The 13,191-nt window shown below is 35.2% G+C and overlaps 1 protein-coding gene across 1 annotated transcript in view; it reads right to left on the reverse strand.

Moving 5' to 3' along the window:
- The window catches only part of GRM8 (glutamate metabotropic receptor 8), a 755,367-nt gene that overhangs the window by 279,378 nt on the left and 462,798 nt on the right, over positions 1-13,191 (reverse strand). The window contains exon 7 of the mRNA XM_019924505.3: positions 8,254-8,454. Coding sequence (XP_019780064.3) covers positions 8,254-8,454 — 201 coding nt within the window. The remainder of the gene's footprint in view (positions 1-8,253; positions 8,455-13,191) is intronic.

Below are 13,191 nucleotides of genomic sequence, written 5' to 3' on the forward strand. Positions count from 1 at the left end.
CCACATATAATACAGTACATCACTTATTAAGTACTTTCTATATATTATCACCTTATATTTAGATTTCACAGGAACTCTAAAATGCATATACTATTAACATCCCCATTGTATAGATGAGGAAACAAAGATTTAAAGAGGTTTTGTTACCTGACCAAGATCACAAAGTAGTGAGTGCTGAAACTGGATTCAAACTCTGAGTATAAACTCTGGGTTTCTGATCACTATGATAAATACAAAACATTAAATGTGAACTCCAGCAGAAACTCCCCATCACCTCAGATCCTCTCTGCTCCTTCATTTCTGTCCCCATCCCTCATCCAAGGCTCACTGCTGCATCCCCGGTTTGAACCCAATGCCCACACTTAACCCACAGTTAGTGAGCCTATGGCACCCCATCTGTTTCTGGGGTTTGCTTATCATTTATCCCTAATTTTTGGCACATGATGAAGTTCATGAATTACAAGAATAAAGAAGGAGTAAAAGAAACCCAGTGCAGTGGGTGAAGTTGAGTGGGATCCAAGGAAGAACTAAGGCAACTCCACTGATTTGCCTGAAGCTTCGAAGGATGCTGGCTCCGTCTTGGTCCACACATAAGTCTTTATATATTAAGGGAGGAAGTGAAAGCCCTTGTTCTTCATGACTATAAAATTAAACTTAGAACAGTATGGAGGTTCCTTAAAAAACTAAAAATAGAACTACCATATGACCCAGCAATCCCACAGCTGGGCATATACCCTGAGAAAAGCATAATTCAAAAAGAGCCATGTACCACAGTGTTCATTGCAGCTCTATTTACAATAGCCAGGACATGGAATCAACCTAAGTGTCCATCGACAGATGAATGGATGAAGAAGATGTGGCACATATAGACAATGGAATATTACTCAGCCATAAAAAGAAAGGAAATTGAGTTATTTGTAGTGAGGTAGACTGACCTAGAGTCTGTCATACAGAGTAAAGTAAGTCAGAAAGAGAAAAACAAATACTGTATGCTAATACATACATATGGAATCTAAAAAACAAAGGTTCTAATGAACCTAGGGGCAGGACAGGAATAAAGATGCAGATGTAGAGAGTGGACTTGAGGACAAGAAGAGGGGGAAGGGTAAGCTGGGACGAAGTGAGAGAGTAGCATTGACATATATACACTACCAAATGTAAAACAGATAGCTAGTGGGAAGCAGCCGCATAGCACAGGGAGATCAGCTCAGTGCTTTGTGTCCACCTAGAGGGGTGGGATAGGTTGGGGGGGAGGGATATGCAAGAGGGAGGGGATATGGGGATATATGTATACATATAGCTGATTCACTTTGTTATAGAGCAGAAACTAACACAACATTGTAAAGCAATTATACTCCAATAAAGATTAAAAAAAAAAAACTCCCACAGTTTATCAACTTACTCAGAAAACAAGAGGCCGGTATAATTATGCTGCTAAATTTCATGATGGCTTCATTTGTAGGATTGATATTTTATAAGCAACCTGAAGTTTCCTTAATCAGAAACTGAAATATTACCTAATTCAAATCAGTCTGTTTATTTATCTCTACAAATTCAATAACGCTACACATGCCGTTCACTTTCTTTTAAATATAAAAATATTTCCAGGAATTACTTCATGACTTGCAAACCTCTATCATCAAGCATAAATTATATAATGTACTTCCAAATTATTAATAATGATTTTCTAAATTTTATTTCACATACGGTAATTATCAAAAAGAATATTTATCTTTAAGGTTAACACAGAACCGCTTCATCACATTTGACTTTGCTTCATCTCTATTTACCAAATAAGTAATATCTAGTCACAAGGATATTATGCCTCATAAATTCTACAGTTGACATTTGATGTCAGTTTTTCCATATATTGGCATTTTATGTCTCATTTTCTACTTATAAAGGTGGATAAAACAAAGTAGTGTCAAGTCAATTTCATCAATGGTATATATGCTAAAACATTCTCCTCAGGACTCTGTGGTGACCTAAGTGGGAAGGGAATCTAAAACAGAGTAGATATGTGTACATGTATCACTGATTCACTTTGCTGTACAGCAGAAACTAACACAACACTGCAAAGCAACTATACTCCAAAAAAAATTTAAAAAATGAAAACACTCAATAAAAATGATTTATGCACACACGAAAATAATGAATTAGCTCTAGGAATGGGATGGTCACAAACAGTTACAAAGAAAGATCATTTGGGGAAGTAAAGATATGTCTCAAAACCTTCTGGCTTCTAATCAAAGCACAGTGTCTAGAACAGAGCCAGCACTGAAATGATTCTTTGTTCCCCTCCTCCCTCTTTCACTTCTTTACATTCCATTTGTACTTTCATTTTCCCATTTCAGGCACTCTTCTCTCCTGGAGATGATTGGAACCGTCTCTTAACTTGTCATCCCTGTCTTCAGTCTCTCCCTCCTGTCTGCAAATTGCTGCCATAGTTATTTTTCTAAAACACAAATCCTAGCACTTCACTGTCCTGCTCAGAAAGCTTCAGTTCCCTGTGTCACAGTCAAACATCAGAGTTTGGCAGGGATTTCTAGCCAGGCCCAAGTTCACGTTGCTGGTCTCATCTCCAGGCTGCTCCCACGTCACTCCATTGAATTCTTACACCGTGGATGCTCACTTTCTCAGAACGCGTACTCTTGCCTGTCTTCCATCTACTATTAAACTGTTTTGTCTGCCATGAATAGTTTTTCCCATCTTGTCCACCTAAAGAAATGTCACTTTCTATTTGTAATTTAAATCAGATGTCACCTGTTCTGTGTTGTATTCTTTGAGCCTCCCTTATGCAGTTTCCTAATCTCAGCCTTATGTTGGGTTTGTACATGCCATGCCCATGCCTCTATCATATCACTTATCAAATTGAATTATTGTTGGTAACATGTTTGTGTCTCTCCTCTGTTAAGCTATGACATTTGAAAACTCATAGAACCACATTTTATTAATCTTTGTATTTTTGATGCCTGGCAAAGAGCCCTTTTATTAGATACTTTGTAAGATTCTCAATAAAATGTATGTGGGCTAAAGGAATGATTCATAAAAAATAAAAATAAACAACTAAAAAAAAACAGTAAGAACACTGATAGGCATCTATGTTTTAAAAATATACCTTTATCTTTAAAATAATCTGCAGTGAATATAGAGCTGGAAGAGACCTCAGTGTTTAGAATATTTTAGTATAATCCTTCCATCTAAAAGATGAACCATCTTCTATCTTCTATATTTTTTTTTTTTTTTTTTTGCTTCTCCTTTTCACCTAACTCTAAAATAAATTCCAAGTGGATTATACTCTCTTATAGGGAGAAATCATGATTACTTGATTTTACTGTAAATTGATAATCAATGAATAAAATTCCTTTCCCACTGAGTTCTAACTCATCTTTATCACATCATAAGTTCATATGTGTGTATATACAAATACATGTACAAACTGATTTATTTATTATTATATATTGATATTTCTGGCTATTTCTATCTGGTTCTATTTACCATATGTCTGTTCTGGTAATAGTTCCATGCTGGATTGATTATTATAGATTAACGTTATGCTTAAATGTTAACTGTTTGGTAGGAATATTTTTTCTTCAAAATCATTTTAGTTATTTTTACTCATTTATTCTCACAATTAAAATTTTAAATATTATTTCAAATTCCAGAAAATACTCCTTTGTCATTTTGGTTAGAACTATACTTAGCCTGAATACAGATTAATTCAGAAAAGATTAACATGTTTCCTCTAATTAGTTTTTCTGTCTACAAACAAGGGATGTCTCTCAATAAAGTTGTCTTCATATGTCTTTAATATTTTTTGGCTCAATTTATTCAAAGATATTTTCTATATATTTTTGCAAAGAAAAGAGTCTCATTTCCCATAATTGTCAATGATTTCTAACATTGTATGTAGGAAAGTTCTTAATGTTTTAATATTAATTTTATATTTGATCATCTTAAAGTAAGTACTCCTAGTTTTCAATTTATTGTCTTGAGATCAAATCATTTGAAAATAACCATAATACTTTTTCCTTTTTAGTAGTAATCTCTTATTTTTGTTTGTTGTTTTATCACATTGGTTAAAATTTATAGAATATTAATAATAGTGCTAATAGGACTAATCCAGCTCTGTAATAGGAATAACTATAAATATATAACCAGCCATAGGCTGAGAGAGATGTGCTTATCACGTTAAACATTTATTCCATTTCTAGTTTGTTTTGTACTTGTAACAGAAATGAGGGTTATATTTTAATCAAATGCTTTTACAGAATCTTATATTTTTCATTGTCTTATTTGACTTCTTAGTGAATTTGTAATGCACTTCCTAATATTAAGCAGTATTTATTTCTTTTAGATAGCTTAAAGGTACTTTACGTGAAGAAATTTGCTTTAAAACCGTCTGCAGTGTTCAGAGACTCTCAAAATTGGATATTTGGAAAATTTGCAGTAAGTCCCTAAAATCAATAAGGTTTCTAAAGAAAAGGAAGTGCTGCTAAATTCCATCTCTATATCAGTCTCTGTAATCAGGCAAGTGTTTAGGTATGTTTCTTAGAATATTGAGCATTGAAATGGTTAGACCACTACCTCACTGTGAGTTTAGGGAAGCTGCTTCATTCAGGGAATTCAATCACAGCATGAAGGTTTGTTTGCATTAAATAATTCCAAAATTGATTCCTCTCTCAGATTCCCACAAATTCTATATGATTTTAATTGTGTCCTCTAGCCTAACAAAAATTCACCCACTGAGAGAAGCAAAGAGATTCAGAGACCACGGCATCACCCCTTTCTCAGGTTTTCACCTCTCTGCTCACTTTGTTTAAACTTTCCCCCTAAGTCAATGATAGAAGCTTCCTAAATGTCCCTTTCACCCATGTCGTTTTCACCCGCTGGGAGTGCCTCATGACAACTAAGTTTGTACTTACTTGATCTTTGCCACTGATAATTTGGAACAGGTCTGACATCCAACCTAAGTTTAGCTAATGAGATTCAAGTTTCCAAGAAGTTAGAACTGGGACCTAAAATCCATATATGTTAATCTTAGCACATGTCCTGAACAAACAGCAACTAAATTCTAGAAATGTAGATGGTCTCCTTCTACCTACCCTGTGGACCTAGACGTAGAGAAAACCAATATAAAGAGAACCAAACAAAGTAGACAGAGGGATATTTGGATTTCTGAGAGGTTTTAGTACTTATAACCAGTTCTTTTCTTAGACCTTTCTACAGTCTGCCATGAGGTTTCTTGACACACCCTCATAAATCGTTCCTTTTAGCTTAAAGCAAGCTTAAGTTGGTTTCTGTTACCTACAGTCAAACAACCCTGATTAGTATGCCGCTGTGCCTACACTGCCCTGCTCAACTATAGAGAAAGTAAGGAGACATCTCTGGAATTCTGTCCAACACTTTTTCTTTATGATGCATAAGGTTCTCACGGCAACAGAAAAATCTTTGATTCTATACAAGATGTACAGTATTAATATTTTATTGCCTATAGAACACACCAGAGTAAGGAATTGACATTGTTGCTTAAGTACCTTAAAAATCTGAACTTTTTCTTTATTTTATGTTTTTCTTTTGATAAATCTTTGCATTTAAAAAATTTATAGAAACAGCATTTTGTTCAAATGGTAGCAATAAAAGTAATCCTAAAAGGCAGGCCTTTGTTTCCCTCCAGATTCCCAAGTAAAATTTTGTTAAATAACATTGCTTATTAGGCTGTAAGAAAATTCATTCTCTCCTTAGAAATAGGTAAGTTTGCTTCTCTCATGTAATGCAACATATACTCCATTGAATGTCCCCTTATATCTTAGCACTTAGGAAGCTCAGAACTTAACGTAGTCCTTCATTCTGGTTACCAAATTTGTTTCTTCCCCCTTCAATGGTTTTGATGGTGTACTTCTACTTGAATAGCCCTATGTGCCTTTTTTTATCAGAAGCAGGCAAGGTATTAATAATAGATGAATACTAACAGTAAGCCAATAATGAAATCAAAAAATTGATAAACATCCTGAAAATTACTGAAAAGCAAATTATATATCCCATGATAACCTGCTTATGCTCAGGTCCCCTACCCTATTATTATAACCGTACTATTATTACCAGCTACTGGGACACAGAAAAATTTCAAGCTATTTGCAAAATAAATCTCCAAGGAGTTCAGAGAGATTCTCTTTTAAGTTCATACACTAAAATTCATGTATTTTCCATGATCCTCATCCAGAGTACACTTACTCTTGTATCAGACACAGTTCTATTATGCTTCAGTGGGTTCCTACTGCTTTCAAGATGAAGAACAAATCTTAAGAATGACCTGTAAGACATCTCATGATCTATCTGGTCCTGTCTAGTGCTTTACCCTTGTCTCTGACCCTCATCTCCAGATTCCAGCTGTCTCTAACTCCCTAGAATAGGGACATATTTCCCTATTATAAACTTTTAGTCCAACACACCTCTTCTTTCAATACTCATTGCGGATTATATGATTACACCTTTGTGTGCTTATTTGATTGATATCTAAGTTCCCCAAGGAACATGTCTGTTTTGACTCTTTTTAACAGTAATATATCTTTAGTACCTATCATAATGCTTACCACAACCTATGTGCTCAATAAATATCTCTTGACTAAGTTAATGAAATTTTATGTGCGTTTCTGTGTCCGTGGTAGATTGAAAAAAGCAAATTATGGAAGGGATCAGTCCAAAAAACAATCACAGCAACAGTAGTCTGATAATGTAGAAGGGGAATATAACTATAAAAAGTGGTCAGAAGAACTCAAAAATCATTGGACTCTAGAGGCAAATTGTCTTAATAATCATGAGACAGTATGACTTTTTCAGTAGTCTTTAACAGCATCATTATATTACAGTATAGTATAATAATTAAAGTCATCAAGGAAGGGTTAGGTCTATGGTTAAGAGAGAAATTGATAATTCAACTTTAGAATACTTTAATCCAGTGTTTCTTTAAAAGACTTCCCTGTCTTCTGGAGATGAGCTTCAGTTAATGAAAAAATATATTCATTTGCATTCCTCTTCCCACTTCTTAGCAATTTGGATAAATAAAGTGCTCCCCAACGTCATGTTAGGGTAAATAACGTATTGTATTGTAACACTTGTATTGTAACACTCCTCTTTCGCTCCACTTAATAATTGTAAGAAAATTATTTTCAAATTCCCCTTACTATTTATATTCTTAACAAAAGGAACTATGTTATGTAATGTTTCACCAAAATTCTGGTGAAATTCAAGAGGATACGAATGTAAACCAAATTGTGTCTCATGTTGCCTGAACAAAGCAAAAGAAGAAGTTTCCACTTGAATTCTAAATTGAAGATGACCTTGTGTTTTTAGAGAGGCTGGCAGCTGAGGTCACTGGAGTGTATTATGATGGACAGTGCAGCGCCATGCGTCCTGCTTGGAGGCATGTCCATTGTGTGGATTACAGCCAAACAGAAAGAATTAGACAGCTCAGAGCATTCTATCATTTCTTTTGAAAATAACGGTCAAAGTCATGGGCAGCAACCATTACAGCTTTCATGAAAGAACAGCAGAATTCAATAGTTCCATCACTTGAGACAGGCAATTTGGCTATTCTCAGCCGAACACTATGAATCCAGCGGACTCTGTACCAATTTCTTGTGACGCTCACAGAAGCAGCATTTCTGCTTCTGCAGTAGGCAAATCTCATCTACACTTGATTGTATGTAGTTCTGCCTTACACGATGCAGCTCACTGCTTCAAACTGACCCAATCATTGAAAGAAATACAATGAAAAAGAAGATGCAGAAACTTAACACGGCACTCTTAGAATGTAAAAATATACAGCAACTCCAAATCATCCACTCTCCTCAAGTCACCTTACTGTTTAAAATGCTTAAAATAGGTTTCAAAACAAAATGTCTACAATTCCTTCTTTAATAACGGCATTAACAAAACATTTTCAAAGAAATCTAATCTGTTGTCAGTGGTTCCAAATGAGTCTCCTAAGTTACTTCTGAAATAGTGATATTTTGATTGATAGAGGCTTATTTTTAACTTCTGCTTCTTTCAGCAGATTAATGGTAGCACCAAAAAAAATATGGTTGAGATTTAAAAGCAGGTGGAAAAAACTCACACTTCTGATTAAAAGGGGAACAGCTTCTAATCCTGTACTTTCCACTCTGCTTGAGTATACTCTATGTATAGGGGAAAAAAACACACCCTGTCCCTTCTAAAGTATTTAGATTTAAAAAAAAAAAAGTTGTGACTTACCATTAAAATTTACAGCCCGAATATAACCGAGTAGTTCTTTCCCATCAATGGTACTCATTCGTGGGCAAAGGCCAATGTATCCAGGGCAGAGATCTTTGTGCATATTGTGCAGGGCGTAAGCCATGGAATACACAGCATCAATTACAAACTGGACCTTTCCTTCCTGTTCGTAAGATGAATCCCGAGCAATTCGCTCCAGGCCTGTGAAAGAAAAGGGAAACCATCAACTGGGGTTAGATTTCACTAAAAATTTGGCATGAGGGCTAAGATTTTCATCATTGGAGGCACACAGAAATGAGACAAAACTATTTGATTTTACTCCTGATTATTTTAGTCCTATACTTACTGAGTCAGGTTTTTAAACTGGGTATTGAATTTTTTATTGTGAAAGAATAGAAACTATTTTATTAGCAACAAAATGATATAAAGTAAATAAAAGACATATAGTTTCATTATCTTCATTTCTACCTTATGAGCTCTATTATACTGTACATGCTGGTAATTACCTAGCATTTTGGTAGTGCTTTGATCTTTTAAGTAAAATGTGTACACTGTTGTTCTTCTCATCCACCTTAGCTCCAACGGCATCACTTAATAAGTGGCCCAAAGTAAGATCTCCCCCTCCATCCCACGTCTGTCCTTGTTTAGAATGTGCTCTGTTTGGGAGCTCTTTTTGTAAATAGTAAATGACAGTATTTCTTAAATGAACTGCTTATCTTTAGAAGAATCATTCAATTTATTTTCTTCTTGAACTCAACTTTTTACTTGTTTCTATTGTTTAATTTTTTCCAGCTTACTGATATATAATTGACATATAACACTGTAAGTTGAATAAATACAACACGATGATTTAATACACATACATATTGTGAAATGATTACCGCCATAAGGTTAGTTAACATATCCTCCACCTCACATAGTTGCCTTTTTTATTCCTTGTGGTGAGAACTTTTAAGATCCAATCGCTTAGAAACTTTCAAGTATACAACACTGTGTTGTTACCTATAGTCATCTTGCTGTACATTAGATAAAAGATGTAGAGCTCTCAAAATGAATGTCATTCAGAATAATTGTACCTGTTTTTAGGTATATTTAGGGCTGAGAACTGGCATTGGAGATTACCTTTAGCTTGGCCTTTATCATTTAACATGTAACAGAAACATAGAATTAAAAATGGAAGATAAAATTGATGTTAAAAGTTAGATGGTGTATAATTAGTTATAATCCAACATTCTCATTTTGAGGATGAGGAAACTCAGTTTGTGGAGGTGAAATTCACTTAGGACACACAATGCAGACACAGGAACCACTGCCAGGTCTCAGATATTGAAATCCAATATTCTCTCAATCTCCAGGAAAATGGGGTAGATGGCAAGAATGTTGGACACGCGAGGAAAAAAAAACGACAGATAGGACATTGAGGACTTACTAAGGAGATCGAAAAGGATCTATCATTTCCACATTCCCACAAACTTTATACATCTGGTACCACTGGGAGAGACCAAAAGCAAGCACTTTAAATCTTCCCATAAATGTCAGTTAGTAAACTTTAATAAAAGTCTTTAAGTTCAACAAATATTTCCTTTCTTCACAAAAATGCATATTTCCTCTAAATTTAGAGATGTGAATTAAGATGGTTGTCTTATATTTGGGTTTTTACACTCTGACAAAACCAGTGACTTTCTTCTAGACAAATGTAGTGGTCAATTCATTCATTTTCATTAATCAGATCATTGAACCTTTTTTCCTCTGGTCTCAATCACTTGTTCCACTCAGACCCTTTAAATGCTGTTTGTTGGTGCTCTACTCCCTGCAGTCTTTTGTGATGCTAAATTCTGCTCCTCCCTTTTCAACACACCTTTTCAGACTTTTTTGATGACTCAACATTCCATTCCCCAAGATTGAGTCCTCTTTTATTTTTCCCAACCTCAGAATCCATTCATTCTCAACTATTACTATTGGTAGGGTCTAGAAATAGAAACTGGAATCCAAAATTTTAATTATAGAGTCCAAAACATTAGATCAACTTATAGCATCAATTTAATTCATTGTGGAATCTAGCTTTCTGGACTTTACTGTCACCTAACTTCCAACCCACATTTCCAATTGCATGCCATATTTCTATTTAGTCTCCTTCCATATCAAACTCATAAGATCCAAAACCAGGCTATCATTGTAGGGAATTACATTATTATTTTCTTAAAACCTCCTATTGAGGATTTGGCAGGCTTAGGAACACAAAGAGAGAAGGCATTTCTAACAAAGAACCTCTTTGAGGTGCCAAAAGGTATACTGTCTCTTTCAACCTGCCTTAGTTGAGTGATCTAAGTAAGCTAAGATCCATGCGGATATGGGGACCCTAGGACAGTACTGTGTATGTGCAGAACATCACCAAGTAACCTATGGAAGCAGCACTTTCAGCTTTCCGTAGTTTTAACCACAAAATAGACAATTCATAAATAAATACTGATGAATGGTCACAGAAACCAACAACATTCAGTTATATCTTTAAAGACCTTATCTGGTGACAAATGGCTCTGGTTAGTCCAGGACTGAGGAGTTTTTCAGGATGTAGGATCACAACCTGGACAGTCCTGGGCAGACCAGCATGGTTTCTTATGAACAAGGAGGCAAATGGTGAGGGAAACTTAATGATAAAAGACTGAAATAACTACACTGAGGGTAGGTCCCTAGGTCTATATGGAGAGATACTTGTGTTTCATTTATTTTGCATCACTGAACTTGATAACTGAAAAGGAAGACTAGGCATCCCAGAGCAGTTGTTCCCATCTTAGTTATCTTCTTAAGTACAGATTCTGCAGTGCCATCCAGACTTAATGAATCAGAATCTCCCAACTTGAGGACATGAATACTCTGTAATTTCAAAACATAGATATCTAACTGTCTTAGATATCTGTCTTAGATAGACACTGTCTTAGATAGAACTGTCATAGATATCTAACTGTCTTAGTCAGTTTGGGCCACTATAACAAAGTGCCACAGACTGGGTGGCAGGAATTTATTTCTCAGAGCTCTGAGTCTGGACTTCCAGGCTCAGGATGCCAGCATGGACAGGTTCTGGTGAAGGCTCTCTTCTGGGTTGCAGGTGGCTGTTTTCTTACATCCTCAATATGGCAGAACGCAGAGAGGAAGCAAGCTCTCTTATGACTCTTAGAAGGGCACTAATCTCATTCATGAGGGCTCTACCCTCAAGACAGTATCTGATCCTAGTTACCTCCCAAAGGCCCACCTCTAATACCATCATATTAGGGAGTAGGGTTTCAACATAGGAATATGGTGGTGGGGGGAAACACAAGCATTCAATCTATAGCACTCATATTCCAGGTTATGTTGATTGTATTGCTGCTCTGTAAACTCTTCTGCAGCATGCTCACATGCAAACACACACACACACACACACACACTTTAAAGAAAAAAGAGGAATTCCACGTCTCCATTACTAAAGGAGTATGGTCAGCAGGCATAGGATTGGCAGAAAATGCCAAAGCCAAATTGATTCAAAGAAAGTAATGACCATGAGAACTTAAGGCATTTGGAAATTTTCCACAATCCATGGGATGTATGGACAAGCCAGATGTGTATGAATATTTTATATTTTTAAATTTACTCTATCCCCAAATGTCCTGAATTTGACATACCAGGATTTTATTTTAATGCTACTGCAACCTCCTAGAAGTCTGTAAGATATTTCTGACCATTCAATAACTGAGATAAAGTTATATACAACAATTTCCTGATATACTTTTAATATAGATACCCCAACTTAATAGACATACTCTTCCTTGGATTCCTCCCCAATATTTTTCCACCTTCATGTATAATGGATTTATATTAATTCTGAAACACCACACCATCTTATTAAAGGAAAATATGTAAATTTTCACTAGTCAAACTATTTATTTCCTTGCTAGTTCTAAACTACAATTAGTTTGAGTAAAGGTTAAATATATACAACTTTGTTTTCTTTTAAAGTAAAAGTTCATAAGGCTCTCTAGTAACTATTGCCACACAAGTCAATGGACACTATAAGACATTTTTCATAAATCAATGTATGTACGTGGTGACAAACTAAAAGACTGATCACTATTGCCATTTCTAAATTTAAAAGGAAATTATCTGATTTCTTTTCAGGCTGTTTAGACAAGGTATTTTTTCTATTTCCTAAAACTTCAAACATAATGACACTTAAGATTTTACAGGATCCAGAGTTTGCCCCTCACTTCCTATATCTGCTTCCCTTGATCATCTAAGAGAATAATTTAGGAAGCTGACAGTGAATCATCAACTTAATTGCCTGTAAAATTTCATTATGCTATCGTTTCTAAAGTTAGCCTTACTGTATTGCTACAAAGTGCTAAACATTGTTTTAAAGCCTGTATGTCAGCCATCCATTTAAAACACTGATTGTAAAGTTGTGATGTGTTTTAGTGCATAGCTTAAAATTAACAACATATAGCTAAGAGTTTGTGTGGTAGGAGACGAAGTCAGCCTCATAAATCTTATAGCAAGATTGTTTTATGTTTTCATTAATGAAATCTAAAACCCTGACAGTATCTCTGTCCCTGGAACACACAGTAAATTCTTATTGGTCCGAGCAATACCACATGGACCTCAGTTAAGGTCTTCTGCACATCAGGGTGTATCTTTTTTGGTTTTGTTCCTTCTTAGCGAAAAGCAAATCTACTCAAGTTTGCAAAGTGCTGTATATTTTATAATGTGAGTTCCTAAGATGAACCTGACATGAATTTTAAATTCTTTGACTGACACATAGTTTTTGAGCTTTGCTTTCTAAGAATTTCTCATTTCTCAGAAGATAGCTTAGTTTTGTAAACTGAGATACTAGGGGCTATTTTCCTTTTCCTGAAATTGTTATAAAACTTATAATGTTACTGCAGTGATGATCTAAAACACAGTGGT

Source organism: Tursiops truncatus, chromosome 9 (genome assembly GCF_011762595.2).
Source record: "Tursiops truncatus isolate mTurTru1 chromosome 9, mTurTru1.mat.Y, whole genome shotgun sequence".
Classification (NCBI taxonomy): Eukaryota; Metazoa; Chordata; class Mammalia; order Artiodactyla; family Delphinidae; genus Tursiops; species Tursiops truncatus.